This window comes from Argiope bruennichi, chromosome X1 (genome assembly GCF_947563725.1).
Source record: "Argiope bruennichi chromosome X1, qqArgBrue1.1, whole genome shotgun sequence".
In the NCBI taxonomy this organism is placed as follows: domain Eukaryota; kingdom Metazoa; phylum Arthropoda; class Arachnida; order Araneae; family Araneidae; genus Argiope; species Argiope bruennichi.
In genome coordinates, this window is record NC_079162.1 from 62,109,099 (window position 1) to 62,130,542 (window position 21,444).

General features: G+C 26.7%; 1 protein-coding gene across 1 annotated transcript; it reads left to right on the forward strand.

Moving 5' to 3' along the window:
• The first annotated feature begins 584 nt into the window (after window positions 1-584).
• LOC129958929 (post-GPI attachment to proteins factor 2-like) lies at window positions 585-20,630 on the forward strand. The gene is made up of 6 exons (XM_056071674.1): window positions 585-790; window positions 9,406-9,593; window positions 10,059-10,323; window positions 13,239-13,345; window positions 15,450-15,558; window positions 20,265-20,630. Exons 2-6 carry the CDS (start codon window positions 9,432-9,434, stop codon window positions 20,423-20,425), a joined length of 804 nt encoding a protein of 267 aa, XP_055927649.1. The 5' UTR covers window positions 585-790; window positions 9,406-9,431; the 3' UTR covers window positions 20,426-20,630.
• Window positions 20,631-21,444: the final 814 nt, after the last annotated feature.

Below are 21,444 nucleotides of genomic sequence, written 5' to 3' on the forward strand. Positions count from 1 at the left end.
CTTCGAGACAATAAAATACATATAAGATTTACATTAAAAGACTTTTTTAAATATTTAAACTCCTTTCATGTGATATTTTCGGAAAAAATATAGTAACTTTACAAGTGTACGAGACTTAACATTATAAAAAATTTTGCGTTTTTCCGCAATACTCAATTTTCTTTGTACATTCGGCTAAAATCTTTCTGTGACAACAATAGAATATGGTTAAACTTGGATTAAAACTCTAAAAAACATTTCATACGTTCAATGTTCAGTATCTTCCATCATTTGAAGTGCAGATATAGTAAGACATGAATTCAACTAATAATGTATTAATTCAATAATTTCGGATTCCATTTAAAAGTTTTCATTGTTTACGCTCTTCTTTTTTCTGTTTGAATTGGTTATTGAAGCACTCTTTCGAAGTTAAGGAGTATTTCTTATCGTTTTTTTTTATTTTCTATCTATCTTGTATAAATTATTTTAAAATTCAAACTGACACGGTACAGTTACTGTTGCGGTAGCTATACAAATCGAATGGCAACGATTTTTCTGCAGCAGATGCAGACAGAGTTTGGAGTAGTTTTAGTTTACCGGGAGAAACGGCAACTAAATAGAATATGCTATGATGCTGCTGCTGCTATATATTGAAACTCATGATTCGCCGTTGTCGTTGCCCCAAACATTATTTATAGGTGTAATGATCATAAAAAAGGTAGCATCTGTATTTTATTAATTATCGGGATCAAAAAAAGAAAGGCCAATCTTGATATTTGAAATGGATTTCTCTTCCAACTAATGCTTTGAGGTAACTATAAAAGTATTTTCTCAAGATATATTTAGAACATGCTATTCGGAGTCTTTTATAGATTTACTTTCTGGAAAATAAACTATTTTACGCAGTTGGATAAGAATTAGTCTAAAAGTTTTCAGATATGATTGCCATTAAATAAACACCATTCATTTGGATTCCTATCAGTTTTAGACTGAAAGTTCAGAGCAATGGAAAAATGAGCTGCATAATCAATCATTTTTATCTGTTTGTTTTGAACAACTTAAGTTATAAAACTATATATTTATCTGCATTTATGTGGTGAAAGTATTTTCACATAAACATTTTTTTACATATTTTTTATTTTTAGTTTTAATTATAAACAGTAGCAATCTTGCAGTTTCAATTTTTTTCCCTCTTGTAGATTTATACAGATTATCTAGTTTATGTTAGCATATTGACTGTAGAAAAAATTCACACAGATCTTGCTACAATTTTATGACTTTTAATTTGTATTTTTACTTAAGATTTATTAAGATATATATTTATTTTATTATTTAAATAAATTTGATAATTGGAAAATTTTGATTATCATTTTAATTAGTCATTAATTGAATATTAATCTTTTTAAAACCATTTTTGAACTGTATCTCTCTTGATAGAGAGATATCAATTCTACGAATAAAAATTATTATATAAAAGTTGACAAACCTTTCATGTACATTTATTTTACTGTCCTGCAGAAAAGTTAAAATGTCATGTAATTATTATTAATTGTGTTATAATAGTGTAAGCAAAAATAAATATAGTAAAATTGCATCTAAATTAAATGCAATGTAAAAATTTTAGCAATTAGGGATAAAAAAAATGATGTATTGTATTATACATAGAATTTTATATTCATCAGTGGAAAGTTCAGGTATCATATATTATCATTTTATAATGTAGTGTTGCTTATTCATGTTGTCTCAATTCTCTAAAAAGATTTAATTAGCTGTGACATTTCAGAATTTTTGATTACCTAATTTGCAGTTTATAGAAGTTATAGAAGTATTTTTTTAAGTATCTTGCTATTAAAAATAAAATTGTGTTTTATATTTATATGCTTTGTCTCAAACTTATGCAAATAGAAGAACTTAATTATATTTGGTTAGCTTTTATTTTTTAAAAAACTATGTTTTTGTGTACTGAGGCTGTTATTTATGGAAAGATTCAAGTTGAAAACACCTATTTGCTAAAAAGCTTTTTTGCAACATTGCTTTTTTTTTTTTTTTTTGATAAACAAATTAACTATAGCAATAACTTAAGAGATGTATATAATGTAAATACATATTTTCTAAGCAATTTTGTGACCAAAGAGAGAAAACACTTTTGAATTTTTCAATTGGATTCATTCCGTCCTGGGAGGTATAATTTATGTACAAGCAAAAAGTGATGAAATATGTCAATTCATGACATAAGGGAAGAGCAAAAAGAGAACTGAAATATTTTTCTCCAATGATTTTATACTATGAGATTCTGATAGGGATTCTTTGTCACATGTAGACTTAAGAAATGAAAATATAGATATCTTTTAAAAGAATGGCAAAGCATGACAGATTTTTATCCCATCACTTGGAGCATGTGAAAATGCTGATTGAAGCATTTTTACAGAGCTCATGCAGCATCAATTAAATAAAAAAGGTGGAATTGGATCAGGAAATAAGAGAACATTTTAGAATAAAGTTAATATGGGTTAAATTAAGATAAAATTTGGAAATCAATCAGAATTTAAGATATATATATATTGCATCCATAGTTCGTTTTCATTTTTATTTTATTTTCTGATGAATATAATTTTGGAATAAATTTAAACAATTTTAATGAATCTAACACCATTTTTTATTTTTTTAAATTATTTTTTTATTTTTATTTTATGCAAAATAGGAAAGGTTTCGATATTTTTGATCAATTAGAAAATTGATTTAATTTTATACATGATTATGAAGAAATTTTTCCAGATATAATTGGGGGAGAGTTGGGAGGAGTGGGACAGATTTCATAAAAAAGTTAATTCTCTAGTTTAGACTTAAAAAAAGTGCAGTTTTAAAAAATCTAACAGTATATTCTTTTATTTGTTTAAAAAAAAATACAAGAGCAGTAAAATACAAACAATTACCTTTTATTTGCATAGATAAAAACTGTAACATTTTTTGTCATGCATCTCCTTTATATGAGGGAGGTATGGGAGAAGATTTGAGGAAATTAAAATTAATAAATATTGTATTTCAATGTCATTTTCATTCATTCGTTTATAGTTTTGGACATGCCAACAAGAGTTGATTTTGAAATCTTGATTGGTGCTACCATACTTTGAAAATTTTTATTTTCTTTTACAACCATTTCCGCTGGTTGCAATATGTTATTACTTTATATATATTTCTCTATTCTGAGTGCTTTTTCTTCCATATTCATAGCATTTTTATGTAAAAAGATATAAAATTAGAAATTATTTTTCATTTAGGGAGTTAAAAAATTTGATAAATAACTTTCATAATTCAGCTTTATTTTTTTCATTACTTGATATTTATTGTATTGCTGATTTCTTTAATATATTTACATTAAAATCTCTCTTAACTGAAGTGATAAGCATGATTTTAGGTAGAAAATATATTTTTTTGTATGAAATTATACAGAACGATCTACAGTATGTATTTATACTATACTTTTTTTGATAAAGCTATTATCAAAAAAATAAAGAATAACAAAACATGTTTAGAGACACTGGTGCTCTTAAGTAAATTCTTGACTTATATTCTTTGACATGTGTAGTCTTAGGAAAGGGAACCTTGGCTATCTGTAAAAAAATGTCATAAGCATTAGAGATTTTTATCCTATCGCCCGGAGCATGTGAACATGCTGAATTCAGCAGTTTCATAGAGTGTGTGTAATTAAATAAATTAATTAAATAAAAATAAGTAGCAACTGGATCAGGAAATAAGAGAACATTTTAGAGTGAAGTTAATATTAGCTAAATTAAGACAAAATTTAGCGTATTAATTACGATTTAAACTGGATCAAGAGATATCATTACATACACACATTACATTGCACTATATATATATATATATGACATAATAATGCATACTAACTTATATATTTTAATAAATTTAAAATCATCTATTCACTATTGGATTGTAACACCCCAACAACTAATTTTATTAAACAACATGAAGAAAAATGTAAAACTTTAATTGCTAGCATGTTTAGAAAATGTATTGAAATTTAAGTGAGCATGTCAAATTCCTTCCTAATTGATATTGCCCCATTCCTCCCTCCACAGATTTTTTAAAATGTGTATGACACATTTGCATATGCTACATTTAAGCTTATTTTGACTTTTAAATACTATGTCTTTGTTCAATTTTGTGAAATTTATCATACATTTAAAATATTTTTATTTTATCAATAATAAAACTAGAAAAAAAATCATTGAAAAAATAAGAATTTTTATTTACTTCTGAAGCATAAAAATCAGATTTTCTGTTTTAAACATGAATAATATTATAAATTATGTTAATAATATTATTAACAATTAAAATCAAGCAAGGGGCTATAACTGCTCTATCTAATGGAGAAACTAGTAATAGATTCTAATCTTTTATTTAGACATAAATGTAGCTATTGTATTCCTCCCAACTCTACCCTAAACGGTTTTTCTGCAGGATTTATATATATATATACTTGCACATTAACTCTTTTTATGGAATTCCATTTAATTTTTTGTTATAAAACTTTCTTTTTATTTTTGCTGTTTCTTTCTCCAAAATTTAAAAAATCTATTTTACTTTTAGATGATTCTGCCTATTTCTAAAGTTTGATCATTAAATCATTTCTTTTTTATGTCATATAAATCTGAAAGTAATCATTTGAAAAATATTCAGATTTCAATCCATAAACATCTGTTAACGAAGTAGCTGTCTTGTTTCTGTGTCTAGTTTTTAGCTTCTTGATGAAACATTTTACTTAGATATCCCAACTCATGAATTTGTTCCCAATTTCAACTACAAAAATATCTTCTAATTTCTTTCCATAAATTCTTATTATATCTGTTCTGCTTTTCTATTTGAATATATTTACTGCTTCCAAATTCATTTAAAAAATAGGAGAGAGGGAAAAACTATTGATTATTGATGAGTGAAAAGAAATTAAGTAAATGTATATATTTGTAAAATTTATGTGGTAACAAATAAAGACTGCTTTATTGTTTTTTTAAAAATATTTTGCTTAGTAATAATAACAATCTGACAAATGCATTTACTATCATTGCTTTAGTGATCCTAACAAATTGCATGTTGCCTCAAATGGTAATATGACTTGTTTATAGATCATTCTGTACTCTCTGTTTTCTCTATCTTTCTATTTTTTAATAAACTCAATTTCTATTAAAATAATCTGCATTTATTAACCCTGATTATATAAAAATTTCATTTTCAAAGTCCATGACATTACATCATTAGCATATCTAGGAAATGTGCATCATCTTTCATGATGTGATTGTTGGAAAGGGGATAGTACTTGCTGAGATTTCTTCTATAAACTCAGCATAGAATTTTAAAACATATATAATTTCAAATATAAATTTTCTTTCAGCATAAACTATTAACAATAAGTGCCACTAAAACTTTGTATTTTGAATTATCCTTGTTGAGTATGTGCAAAGCTTTCTTGAATAAATTTGGTAATGTGTGTATTATTAATTTTACAGAACAATGATTTTATTTGGACAAATGGAGATGATGCAATATAAAAATAAATTTTCTTTAATTATCCTGTTAACTAAAGTAAAAACAGTTAAATCAAATATTTATATATCCTTTCTCTTTAAATATGTCCCATCTAACTAACTTTAATTTTGAAATTAAAGTAACCAAATTTTATCCTGTACTTTTGTGATAATTAACAAAAAAAAAAAAAATAAGAAGAAAGAAAGAAAAGCTATGAATTTTCAATTTGCCTTTCAGACAAATATTTAGGGACCCCCCCCCCCTTTTTTTGGTTATTTTTATTATTAAAATATATTCTTTACTTAATTTTTAATTGCTATATTTTTATTTCTTTCAAAACTAACCCTGTTTAGTTTTGAAACAAAACTCTTTCACTAAATATGAGTAGGTTATTGTTAATAGGCAAGTTATCAAAGAAACATTCTTAAAAAGAATGAAGAAATTTTGCTTATGCTTAACAGCGTTTGTGTAAGACAGTTTTCATATTTATAAAAGTTGCTTGATTTTCACTTAAATAGAAACATGTCATATTTCATGTTAGATGTTTCATATTAAATGTGTAACCTAGCACACTCTATTCACATTGGAAAAACCAGATTTTGATCCTGTGCTAAGTAAAGTTTAAAGATGCCATTTTATTTTAATGGAATTCAAGTGCATATGCGTAGTAGTTCTTGTACTGTAGTTGGATTAAATAGATGAAAGAAATTATAATTCCAAAGTTTTTGACATGCACTAAATCTTAAGTCTAAATTGTTGCAATGGAAGATAAATGCTGTTTGCTGTAGAAATGGTTGGTGTTTATATTTAATAAGGAGATTAGCATTGCTCTAATTGCATTAATTTAGTGTTCATTTATCAAGTTCAAATTGGATTATTTGTTACTAATTTCATTTAAAAATCTTAAATTTGAATTTTAAAATTAAAAATCATACAAAAAAATGAAAAGATTTATCATTTTTGAAAAAACTAAAATGAAGCATTTTTTTTAACATTGTAAAAGTTTTAGATAATTGATTATCTATGTATAATAGGTTCATTTTTTATCTGTAGTGCATAATTTATTAATTCTAGGTAATATAGTCAGTAAGCTGCATTACTTAGAGTTTGTTGTTTATTTTATTACTGTTACAAATACAAATTTATAACCAATGTTATCAAACTTTTGATATTATATTTGTATTTCTATATGTAGTAGTTGTCTATCTAGGTAGAATGGAAAGCATTAAGCACTCAGATTGAAAAGTTGGTAGGAAATAATATATTTGTCATTTATACACAAGATTTCAAACTTAGAATAATTGTTGCTATTTCAATGTCTTTTTTTTTTTTTACTTACTTACTTTTATTTAAATTAAAAACTCATTGCTTAAGGTATTAGATAATATCAAATATTATTTTCAGTTCACAAAATTATAAGTTACTTCAAAATATCTATTTATGGCTATTCTAGTTAGACTATTATTTTAAAGCAATGCTTTTCCTCTTTTAACAACTAATAGTATAGCTTCAGGTGAGACTTGAATCTTTCTGGTTGATCAGAATAAACAGTAGGAAAGGCAAATTTTAGCAAATAAAAACAAAATATACTTTGCATTAAATCTTAAATACTTCTTATTTCTATTGTTTTACTAGTATTTTGCAAATAATTTTCTCTTGCCAAGCCTTGGTAGAAAGTAGCAGTAACTATTATAATTTGAAATTGGAAATCTCTGTCTGTGGCAAAGGTGTCTGCAGAAAAACTTAGAAATGAAGCTTTGTGTGAAAATAAGCAATACTCAATCCCTAATTGTACTAATGTATATGTGTGTAGTTCTGATGCATTTCCATACTGTTGCCTACCAAATATGTATAAAAGATCCATTAATTGACTATTGAGATTATCAATTTCAAGTTGTGTAATTAGGAGCAAATTTTACAAAATCTGACATTTTCTTTGACTTAAATTGAATTATATGAAATTGAAAATAGGATTGTAATGTATATGAATGCATAATTGTATTTTAAAGGTCTCATTAAACAAAAGTCTTTTCTTTAATTAATACATATCAGTTAAATTAATGTTCATAATTATTAAAGTATGTTCTTAGTTACTCCAGAATCTGTGGGGTGATTGGGGATGCTTGTTTTGGCTTTTGATCATAGTAACAAACTGGCTTGAAGAGAATATATTTGAAACGATAAGCAACTATTGCTTATTGTCTGTCCCCATTTATTCCATTCCAAGGTACTATTTTGCAATAAAAATATATTCTATTTCTTGGAATATTGCATGAAAATTATCATAACTATTTAATATTTTCAATTTGGAATAATTTATATTCATTCTATGACAATTTTATGGATAAATGCATCTTTATAAAAACAGAAATTATTGAATATTATGTCTTAGAAATGCACTTTTAAATGAATAAGGACTATTAGTTGGAATTAACAATAAAAAGTAAAACTCTCACTTCTAGCAGAACATTCAGTTACCTATTTAATTGATTTTTCTCTGACTTTTATGCTACTTGAAAAAAATCAACTTCAACAGTAGGATTTGATTGTATAGCATTTATTTGATTTTCAGAAATTGCAAATTAACATTAATTATTGAAAAAAATTTCAATTTAGCCAAATTTCGAAATTATTGAATGTTGAATTATTGAATCTTGAATTAATTGAAATTATTATTATGCTCTTGAAACTGTCAAATCATCAACAACTCCATCAATCTCTCGATGTACGAATAAAGGGTATTCATACTGTTACCTTCAACATAATCAAAACATGCATATTTGTTGAAAAATCAACAATGGGTAATCCCAAATTAATTTGTCCTTCTCCACAACCACCATTTCTTTTAGAAAAAGAATCCAAACCATCATCTTCAGATTCCTCTCTCAACATCACAGGGTTTTTTTCCTGCCTTGATTTCAATTTTCTTATATTCCTTCATATTTGAAGTCAGGCAGTATCAAATTATTAATAACCACCTTTCATAAATGAAAAGTAATGTTATGTAGGTTCTTTAATTATGTAATTAATTGGCATGTCTTTAATTAAGTAATTAATTGGCATATAATAATGAACATTATTTAAGAGATAGGAGGCTATCTCATTCTGTGATTTGATGTCAATCAGTTTCAGTCATTTAATAAATGATTTCAAATGCATGAAAATATAGGGTTTTAGTATGTTAAAAATATGTTCCTAATCATCCCACAATGAAAATTATCTGGAAAAATTGCATTCTGAATCTTGTTTCTGAGGAGGAAGTGCAAAAATGAAATCTGAACATTATTAATAACTGTTATATGTTATAAATCCTAGAAATATGTAACTTAGCAAGTTACCTTGCAAATAACCAATATATGGAGTGAATAGTGACTCTTTGGAAAGTTTAATTTCACTTTTTTTTTTTCCTTTTTTTTTTTATTTTTTTTTTATTGTAGCTAAGTAAAGTAAGTAAGCTAACTAAAGTACTGTAAAAAAAAAGTGGCAGCAAAAAACAGGAAAATGTTTTTTGGTTTTCCCTAAAGTGCTTTGAAGAAGGCACATATTTTTCAAGATTCAGCGATACATAATTCGAGTCACTGTTCCTAATCACCTGATCCTGTGCAAGATCAAGAAAAAAAAAAAAAAAAAAAACCTGATTTTGTACTCAGCTTCTGTGTTGCATTTTCTAAGAGCTGTTATGATAGACTTGTTAGAAATTGAAGTAAGCTTCTCTATGCAAATGAGATTTGTACAACTTCTTGACTTAATATAATTTAAAGGCATTTAATCTTGAGTTAAGTTGTTATATCCATATAAGAAGTAACTGAACAGTTTGTGGTTTAAATGAAAAAGTCTTCTTCATATATTAGAAATCAATTTTAGTTTTTCTAATTTTTTTTTCAGGAGAGAAACATTTTGTATTTGCAAATATGAATAGAAACATTGATGATGAAAGTGTTCGTCCACTATTTTCCTTGTCTTTGAAGAAACTTTCCTTTATAACAGTTGTGTTACCCCTTGTGTCTATGGTATTTTGTTTTGTTACCTCAATGATCTTCAACTTTGAGTTGGTGAACACTACAATTTGCCAAGTAAGTTCATTTTTTAATAATTGTATCTATATGACATTTTTTTTCCCCTTTCTAAAATATTTTTTTTATTCATTGATTCTATTTTTCATACTTTAGTAGAAATATTTGTTAATCATAAAAGTGTTATAATTACTATATATTTCATATGTGCACAGATTCGTGTGAAAAATAAGGTAATTGTAAATGTTTGAAACTCTTAAATTTATCACTCAAGATAACTTTTTCGTGCATTATTAATTTAACTCATTAATTTACTTTGATTAATTACATATGTTTGTTTAAAACCTTAAGCACATTCAACAGAATTTAAATTTTGTTTTACTGTAATTGATTGGTTGTTATTTTAATGTAAATATGAAGGAATTTGCACAATATTACAACTTGGATTTGCTGGTTTTAGAGTTAATTAATTTTATTTCCTGTTAAATACTAATAATATTTATTACCATAAATTTTTTTTTCTAGGTTTTCAACTTTTGCCCATCTGTAAGTGCAATAACTGGTATATCTCCTCAAAGATATATATGGAGAATAGGTGTGGCTCTCCATTCAACTCCCCGTCTTTTGTTGGCTTCTGTGTATTACAGCCATTATGTTAGAAAAACTAAGAATGTTAAAGAAGAATCAAAGTCTCTGTACATGCACATTGTAACGCTGAATTATTGGTTTCATGTTACTGAAATAATGGCTCTGGTAGGAGTTACATACATCTCAAATAAAGAAAATTATCGTGAGTATGTTTTAATGATCATGAATAAAAATTAAATTGGTTGTTTTTGTTTTATTAAATTAATGTTCTGCTTAAAATTTCTTAGGTTCTCTTAAAATAGTTATTTTTTAGAGCAAGATTGTTCTTTAAAAATTATTACAACTATTTTTAGTCTTTAAATTGATCCACTTTAATTACTGGGTGTTTTAATTAATTTCTAATAATACTAAAATTGTTTGATAAGTTATTTTAGATAATGTGTTAAGTTGATTAAATACATTAAATGCTGGTGAACATTATATTTAGCATGTCCTGATTTCTAAATAAAAATTTCATTATAAATGTGTGTTGCATATGTGTAACATTCAAAAAAAAATTTTAATTCAGGAAAAAACTAAAAAACGAATTTTAAATAATATAAACTTTAGTTTTTTTAAGTTAATATTCTTGACTTTAAACTGATGATATTCATCAGTATTTTTGTGGTATTATTCTAAGTATGTCTTTGTACATTGGATAACTAATATTCAGTCATACTTATACATGGTGTTGAGATCCTTTGATGACAAAATTGAAGGATTGTTAATGGGTATTAAGAATAAAAACTGTAATGAAACTTGATGTCCTAAAAATATTTCATTGATAAAAATTTTGAAATATATATTTCAAAAACTTTAAAAAAAGAATTGCTTCAGTGGTCATTAAGGGATAGCTTAAAAAGATGTTTAATCCAAAATCTATTGAAATTGAAACATTAGTGATTGTTTTTAAAGATAATCAAATGCATGGTTTTAAAGCACGCCATTTTCATATACATCGTAACTTTTATTCAATTTCAACATAAAATACTTTAGACATTACTTCTTAATGATCTTTAAATCATCAGTGAAATTTATTTGAATTTTTGTTGTATCTATATACAGGGTGCGGCACAAAAACTCGGGACAAAACTATTACATCATAGAATAAAAGTTAATTCATTTCTTTTACATTTTTGTTCATTTCTTTTTGTCTGACACTTCAATTATAACATATTTTATAATGCATCTTAGTTTATGTACTGATTTTTAATCTTTTTACAATGCCAAGCAAAAGATATGCTAGTTTAAAGTTGGAAAATGAACAATATCAAGTCGTTCGTTTGCTTAATGTGCCTCGGCAAATAGTGTCTGAAGCAATCTATCGTTTCAAAGAGCTTGGTAATGATGGTCAAAGTCCAGAAAGTGAACTAAAACGTTTGGTGAACTCTTTCAGTAGCCGTAAGATTATCAAAAGGCGAGTTCAATGAAATTCGAAGGTTTCCACGAGAAAGGTCGCTGGTGAACTGGAAATAAGGGACCGATCAGTGCAACGAACGGCAAAATCAGAGTTCGATTGAAGCCTTATAAGATCAAGAAATTTCAGGTTCTCACTGAAAAAAACAAACGTGTACAGCTCCAAAGACGCCGAAAACTTTTGAAACTGACCGCATGTCAGCATTGAGAGAGATTCCTTTTCACTAATGAGAAGCTCTTTACCGTCCAAAAGCTCGTAACTCCTAGAACTATAGGTTCTGGTCTGTAGACGCAGTAAGCACTTCAACAATTGCTGAATATTGCAAAAATCCAAAGTCGGTTAGTATCGGGGATCGGAATTTGCAAAAGCTGCAAAACATCTCTGGTTTTTGTGGGTGAGGGAGCTAAAATAATTCAAAAAGAGTACCAGTGAGACATTTTAGAAGCTTTTATATTTCCATAGGCCAAAACGCACTTCGGAAATGTAAAGTGGGGTTTCAACAAGACTCTGCTTCAGCTCACAAGGCTAAAAAGACAAAAGAGTGGTGGAAGGAAAATTTTCTGGACGTGATGTCATCTGGAGAATGGGCACAATACTCGCCGAATCTCAATCCCATGATTAAAAGTGTATGGTCTGTTTTGGAGTCTAGGGCTTGCACTAAACGACATAAAAGTTTGGACTTTCTAAAGCAATGGCTTCTGCGGGACTGGGATATATTAAAGGAAGAAGATTTGCGGCTCATTACTGAAAATTTCAATAAGCTTTTGCGACTCTGCTTCATTGCGAATGCCATTTGCTGTGAAACCAATTAAATTTATTTATCAGTAAATGTCTAATCTTAATAATATTTTTTATATTTTGTTAATTAATTTATTTTTAATCAAGTTATATTAAAATTTGTTTGTCCGGGTTTTTATACCGCACCCTGTATATTTAAATTAAACTTTGCTGGAAGTCCACATTCCACTATAACTTTTAATTCTCGTAGTGCATATTTACTAAAAAATCTACAGACACTGTTTTTTGTTTTTTTTTTAATTTTTTTAAATACATATTTACTAAAATATGATTTTCATTACAAATTATTTATTTTTAAAAGAAACCAATTGAACAAACATTATTAAAAATAAGTACTGTGTATTTCATGTTTTCCTAAATATTCTCATAGATAATTTTTGAAGCGTAAACTTTATAATACGTGTCAAGCATTTTAATGTAGATGAGTTTTCTATTCAATAAGTGCTTTTACTTTGTTTTAAATTCGAAAAAGTTTATTATTTTAATCAGCGTAATTGCTAATTTCAATTTTTCTCTTAATATTCATTATTTATCTTGAAATTACAGTACAAAGTTAGATGATAGCTAACTAAATTATAAGGCAGAAAATGTAAAATCTTTTCTTAACTATTAATAAAAGCAAAAGATAGAGAGGGGTTCCCATCAGTTAAATGTTATCCATAAAAATTATTTTTATGCTATAAAATTATCTGAATTTTGTTCCCTATAGATATCAAGTCATACATAGATTGGAAGCTATATTTTTCATCTGCTCCATAATATATATATGAAATTTTCATTAATTCTGGCTTCGTTTTATGTATAAAATATATTACTTCTTTAACTATAAAAATATATATTTATAACTTTATTTATATTTCTAGCTGTCCATGAGAAAATATTCATCACCTTTATGGCTTCTTCCATTTCTTACATGTTAAGTACCTGTGTTCTCAGTTACATGAATAAGTCTTCAACTCCAACACATTTGGTGAGTTCTTTATTTTTTATTTATTCATTTTTCCTCCCTTTGTATTGTTGAATTAAACTGAAAACATCTGTTTATTTTAACAGATGCATACGTAACTAAAACTTGCAAATTCTTCTTTGATATTAAATTATTTGAACACCAATTCCTCTCATTAAAGTTTAAATTTTAATGTCAATAAGCAATATTTTTGATAGGCTATTGCTTCCAAAACTGGCTAAAGAAATAATGTCCCACAATTTCCGAAAATATTAATCTTCAACATGCCATGCTTATATTTTATCATCTTTCATTTTAATAGGTTTAACCTATTAAAATTTACATTTTTTTTTTTTTTTTCCTTCTTAAGTTCATTTCAACCTTTAAAAACTTTGAACAGATTGAATATAAAAATTGCTGTGTATTTACTACAAACTTCATTAACGAATGTAAAAACAATTCAACTGCACACAGTATGAACGATTATAACATACATATGTTTGTTAAAATTTATGTATGTAGACTTCCTTCTCATCGTTCTGATATGCAATGCATATGTAATAGTCTTAGCTGATAATAATTTCAAACTTTGTAGCTGTGGCTGAAATGTCTTTTTTGATAAATCATTTCTTACATGTATTTCAATTTATTTACTCTTGCACATTATATCCATCCTACTCAAATGTCTTTTTCTACTAACCCATTTTATAAGAATTATCGGAGGATTACTTTAATTTCAAGGGAATTTGAATTTGGATCTATGAAGAGGAAGGAGAACACATAAATTTTTATAGAAATATAGGTTTATTTTGAAAACTCAGTACAGAAAAAAGGTCAATGGTAAATGTAATGTATTTTTTCTGACATTTGGCTTTTCTTCTCTATTGTCTTTTTTCTACTTGAGGGATATTATATTTGCTCACTAAAGGTTAATATTAATAATTCTGGTTCTGGAAGAAGACTTATTTCCCTTCATAAGTGAAAATAGTTACACCAATAAATGATCATTTTTCCTAACATGGAAATAATTTTATATGCCAAATTTAGAATGTTTTCGAACTTGGTTGATAAATAGTTGTAAAATTCTGGCATTCCAACTTCATAGAATTCATTCAAGTACTGTATCTTCATAATCTCATATCCAAAATTCTCGTTTCATTCAGTTCATGGTTGAACATGCATTTCTGGATGTAAAAACTTTATTGCTATGTTAGTGCGGTGTTCTACTCCTTTTTGGTTATTAGTTGTATGCAGAAATAATTTGCCCATCAAGTTTTTCTCATAATATTTCATTAAAGTATGATGTGTTAAATTAAAATATAAGGCACCGAAAAAACACTTATGATTAATTTTTTTTCATTAATTGTTTGTCACCATGTAATAAAACAAATTTCAAAGTAAAGTAATTATACAGATAATTTCTGATATATACGGGTCAGATTGATTAATTTTTTTTAATTATGTTCACTTTAGAGAGAATTTGAAAAGTAATTTAATTAAATCAAAACTTAACCTGCTGTACAGGCTGTATAAAAGCCTCTAATATTTATTATATTTACCTGAATGAAAGATCAAAATGATAGAAAATGTCAAGAAGCAATTATCTTGCTTCAAATCTGTAGATAATTATATATTTTTGAACTCACAACATTTGTTATTATTATTATTTTAAAACTATGTTACATCTTGCAAAATATTGTACATCGCTCAGATTTATTAAATACCTCGCAATAAATTTATTGTTCTTTCTTTTGCTTTTGGTATTCTTAAAACTCACCTGATATTGATTATCATGAGAGTAGATTATTTTATTATCATGAGACCATGATCGATAATTTCCTGATGTATCTGTGCCATTCTGAAACTTCTGGCACTTTCTTTTGAAATAGATCTTCGTTTCCTGAAAGCACTTTTTCTTACCATTTTATTTGTGAAAATCACTTGATAGTGCACTAATGTCATTGATAATTTTGTTTTTTCTTTTATGTAAATGATGCAGATTGTTCTATACAAGTTATCTAATAAATTATTTTGACCTGATTTTTTTTATTTGCAAGTTTGCAAATGAGCTGGGAACATCTGTGATTATAATTAATTGCATGCACTTAACGTATTTTTTACCTTTCAGGAAAAGCTGTCATACAGAACAAAACTTTTCCTTTGTGTGATCATTGCTCTTACATCAGTGGGCATGATGTATTTCTTTTATAAACATCGAGTGTATTGTGAAGAACTTGGTAAGTTATGCCTTTTATATGCCTGATTTTTAGATAGAAATAGAGACATTCTAATTCTTAAAAAAAAAAAAAAAAAAAAAAAAAAAGTTGGATTTCTTTTTGAAATTCTGCTTATGGAGAATATTTTAAAATATCATTATTTATCAAATATTAAGGGGGGGGATTTTTTCTTCTTTTGTAGTATGTAACAAAGTGGAAATTTTTAAATATCTACTATGATAGATCATATATTACATTTCTATTTCATTACATTTTCTGTATATTTTCTGATAATATATGTTACGGGATATTTATGCTAGTAATTCTGTGTACCCTAATCGGAATACAATTTTAAGATTACTTAATGCATAGAGAAATGTTTTACTTTTGTCCGATTTTGAATATTAATTTTTTATTAGCTTCGTATGCAAGTTCACAGTTCTATTGTGAATGCTGATCTCAACTCTGCTTTGTTCTCCATTTATTACATACTAGCCGCCTTTGGCGACCAGCAGGTTCACCAATCTTAATGTTCCTTAAAATTATAAAAATAAAATTAAATTTCTGCAATTCCTACTTTAATAGCTTCTTCATCAAAATATTTTACAACTTCAAATTTTTATAGTCATATAATTAATTCACTCATAATATTATAAAGGCCTTCATTCATAACGTAATATGTATCTCTAATTTTCTGTTAGCACTCGTTGAATTTATGCTTTAAATTAAAGTGGAAAGGATTAATCTGCAATTAATAGAATTATATTTTTTACTGAAACAAAGCATTTTTTTATAATATGATTACTGAAAACAGAGTCATTGGGCGTTTAAACTTTATGGGCACTAAAGAAAAATTTTCTTAATATATGTAATATCTCAAGAGTTTGTCAACAAAATTTTCTCAGATTCGTCGTGAGCAGATCGATTAATTAACAATGTTTAATTTTAAATGCATCAAACACTAAGAAAATAAACAGAATCGTTTAAAATAATCGGTCGAAAACAGGTTAAAATAAACTACTTAAAAGGCGATATACTTAAAACTATAAGCATATGCAAAAAATATATATAACTAAAATAAATACAATTTAATTACAAAAGCACACAACTAACCTAAAAATAATTTAAATTCGAATCCGTTGAAAATCGGTTGTCAACAATCAGAACACAATGCGCATGCGTGAATTTTCAACGCCAGTTACGGTATGCGTGAATTTTTCTACTCCAGTTGGGGTAACGCTATGTGGATTAGAAATTTTTAATTTCCTTTAATCTGTTTTATTTTAATTCAAAAGTACTTCAGAATGAATCTGGAAGATCGATTAATTAACAATGTTTAATTTTAAATGCATCAAACATTAAGAAAATAAACAGAATCGTTTGAAATAATCGGCCGAAAAATGTTAGCCCTAGCCTCATTGCTGTTGGAAAAAAAAACTGAAGCCTTACTCATTTGGCGGTGGGGAAAATGAATGATTTTTTTGGCTTAAAAGTTAGTTTTTAATTAATAATTAAAATTTCAAAAAAAGGGACCCCAGGTCACATTACCGACCTCGAAGGTATACACGTACCAAATTTGGTAGCTGTAGCTCAAATGGTCTTTTCTGTAGAGCGCCAACACACACACACATTGAGCTTTATATATAAGTATAGATTTTTTAAAACCAAAATAATTTTAACGTTTTTAATTTTACACAGTGGTTAAAGGTTCAATACTATATTGTACTTTTGACCTGCACATTATAAAAACAAATATTAACGGGGAAGTGAATTTTATTTGCATAAAATGATAGTAAAGCTATTTTTGATTAATCCTCGAATTTTTACACGTAAAAGCGTATGTAAAAGAATTTGTAGTTTTTTAAAGCTCCGTTGCTTTTAAAATGCATTCATTATTTTACTGTTTAATGATAAGGAAGATCTTTACTGAACTTAAATTATCATTACTTTCTGAATTTTTGTTAAAGCATTAGAGTTTCTTTTGAGTCCCTTTCTATTTTTAAGTTTGGGACTATCATTTGATTTCATTGCCTGAAAGGCTAGTTTTTCAGGATTTTTATTGATAATTATTGGTTTAACTTTTGGTCTTCCTTTATTTATTCCTATTCTTTACTCAGCCTTAGAAAAACACCTCACATTTTTGGAGGATATCACCGAGGAGGTCAATGGTTATGTTTAAACTTACAAGTGTTTGAGCCAGAATCTGTATTAACGAACCTACAATGGCGAAATATCGCATGAGATATGATTTAATCATCAGCTGTCAGTTGTAGATGAAAGTAGAAACTCGTCATTAGTAAAAAATATTCTTATTAAAAGGTCTATAACTATAGCATATTTCTTCTATAATATCATTTGCAGTCTGATATAATAACCCAATGTAGCCACATCACATATGGTAACAAATTTATCTGTATTGCTTGTTGTTAACATCCAGTTGTTCATTGCCTGGTTTTTCAGGACTTGGTCTGATATGATCAATAAAGTGCTTAAAAAAATTGAAGAAAAAAAGTTGTAAAATAATCTGAATGCCAAAAAGTTATCGTATAAGAAAAGAATAGTTAACAAAATAAATAATCAAAAGGTTGAACGAACCACTTAATATTTAGATATTGTGCAATATCGTGTATTAAATTATAGATTGAAATATGCTTATATATATAAAAATATTTTCATTTTTTAAAAGGAAAATTCCAATCCACTGTGAAATAAAAAGATAAATTTACTTCCAGCTTTCAAAACATATTTTCCTTCCTGCCATTATAATGTTTGTTTGTTTTTTAATTAGAAAGATTTTTTATAGTAGGCCATAAAACTAAGGGTCAAATAGAGTTGGCATACACAAATTATCATTTTCCTCTCAATCCGAGAAAATAATTAAGGTGAAGTATCCCTAGTTCCCCTAAATGAGAAATATTGCACCTTTAACCTGGTCAAAGAAACAACATAGCATGTTGGTGCAATTTCTCATTTAAAACTCTATAACTCATTTTTGGTTTGGAAGAAAGAAATCAGAGTTTGCACAAAATAAGATTATCAGTCTATTAGTAAATCAGATTATTAAGTCTATTTATAATAAGATATATTAATATTTTTTGTTAATTGTATAAAAAAACTGGGTTGAGGCAATCTCATATTTGCAATCTTTACTTTTTAGTAATGAAATCAGATATATATTTTTATTCATCAAAGCATGCATTTCTTTAAAATAGCAACAAGATAAATTAAGTAATTTGAGGTTAATTTTTGTACTTAACATAAAGTCTTTCAAATCTTTTGACCCATTGCCAGCACAGACAGATGTTAACTGTGGTACAAAACTCACCCCTATAATTCAACACAAAGTATTTTCTTTTCTAAAATGCAGAATTAATAAACAGGAGATGAGGGAAAGAAAATATATTTCTCAGATTATTAAATACATTTTGTAAAGTGTCATAAATGTAAATTCCCCCTCTCACCACCACCATAATTTAGTTTTAAAATGTTTTTGAAGTTTTTATTGTTATTTTTCTATTAAAATTCAAACATCAATATGTGCTAATTCAATTTGATTTGTTTTTTGAAAATAATGTTATGTTTTAAATCTGCTAAGAATTAGGTTTAAAAAAATCGCAGATGATTTAATAATATCTGGTTTACTTCATTTACTGCAAAATACCTCTCGCAATTTTCCCCTTTATGTTTCCAATTTTACGTTTATTGCAGAAATTATTTTTTTCTGTATGCTGATCTATCCTTAAAATTTGTAAATTATTTTCCTGGACGCCCGAAATGAATGGGTTTGCAGTAATGAGTTGTGTTCACTTTCCAGTAACTTCGTGAATAAATGAATCAAAATACTGATTTTTATTAGTCTAACAATTTTCTTTATACTAGTTACAGTGAAAATCATTTTACAAGAAAGTGTAATATAATTTTCAGTTAAGGATAACTGATATTTAGTCCAGTAATAACTTGTATTAATATATATATATTGTATTATATATTGTATACTTGTATTTAGTCCAAACTATATTTTTTTTATAAAATTTTATATTCTTTCTTTCTTTTTCTCAATCATTATCTTCAGAAAAAAAAATCATAACACATCGATTTGTCTGTTTGTATCCACATAAATGGTATCAAGCATTTTTTAAATTGGAAGTCAAATTAACATAATTCTGTTTCTCTTGAGAGTTTATTTAGAAAACAATATATTTTTAACATTTGCTTTTTTCAGCTTTAGATTCAACACATCTAAGAACGCTTGCTTTGATTTTTAACTTTTTTCCTCCTTTATTTAAATGTAAAAAATATAATATTTTCTGCTAACTTTAAATATTGCACCATCTTCGTTTCCTGTTGTGAGGAAGAATTTATAATGTAATGGAAATCTGTGTCTCTTAATGCATGTAAAAATATTAATATAAGAATACACACCATAAAATGCACTTGCTTTATCACGGCATTTATATATCATTGTCAAAATATTAGAATATCCAATGCATTTTAGTTTGACAATGAGAAGATTTTTGTTATGTTAGGAATTATTTATTCGGTTGTACCATTTGTAGAATTTTGTATTTGCTTGTGCCATTTTTAGAATACTGTATTTGCTTGTACCATTTTTAAGATATATTTCTACATTTGCATAAAATCAGTATGTTTTCCAACCAAGCGAAATTCTTTTGATTCATATCTTATGAACCTTTTTTATTATTATTATTATTTCTTCCGCTTTTCAGCATTCAGTTGGTTTGCCTTATGTGAGTACGTTATATGTTTTGCCAACATGGCCTTTCATGCTACCATAATATGGGATTTGCCTGATGAAGAAATTGTGATTTGCCTTCCACTGTCGCACAGTTCACCAAATTGTCAAGATATGACAAAAAAGAATGAATGAAAGTATATTCTAGTTTATCCTGTACTTAATACTGTAAAATTGTACATAGAATTTTTCACCTGATCACTTGTTTAATTTAAAGACTTAACAGAAATTGTAACAATATATCTAGGAGCATATTTTTAAAACTAGAACACTGCATTTTGTGATAGACACTTGTTTGTTTTGTAAATTCCCTATTATTGTAAGATATCTGGTGCTTTCATTATTCTTTAATCTTATTCCGTTTTAATTTTTAAAATATTGTTGATTCTAATCAAATTATATGCATTTGTTTTTTTGAAATGATCTCTTATCTCTTTGACATCTTAACTTGTAAACATTATGCATATATAAATTGAAATGTATACTGTAAAGATAATGAAATATAAAGAAAGTAATTCTTTTAAACTGGACAATTTAAACCATTTAAAGGAAGCTTATTTATTGCCCTTTTTCTAATGCTTTAAATTAATATGTAAATTCAACCTTTTCTTTAAAAAAATTTTTCTTCCCATCCGTCCACAATAATCATTTTCAAATGCGTGCAGTAATTTATTCCTTAAATTATTTTATTTATTCATATTTTGTCTTCTGCATTATAATCAAAACTAAATGTAATTAAATACCTTAGATGAATTTTCTTTTCATTTTTAGCACTTGATTTACTTACGTCGGAAAAATTTAATTCTGTGGACTTTTAAATGTTCGATAATTTGCTTGACTAGACATCAACTTTCAAAGTAGACATTACAAATTTGAGATTTTCTTGAAATTAGTCCTTTTCTTGGTAAAACGGAATTAAACGTTTTGCGATTATAAAGTATGAGAACAGATGTAAGTTAAAAGTGCAAGAAATTTCATTATTAAATATATTCCAACTTTCAAAGATTCATTTGTGATATACATTTGATTTGGTAACTGTCTCTGCTTGAAACTATGTTCGCTTTTTTAACACCTTGACTGTCATAAGGAGTCGCCGGTGACCGGTGCGTTCTGTAAAAATTACATTGTAAGAAATTCAGCGCAACAGTCAGTAT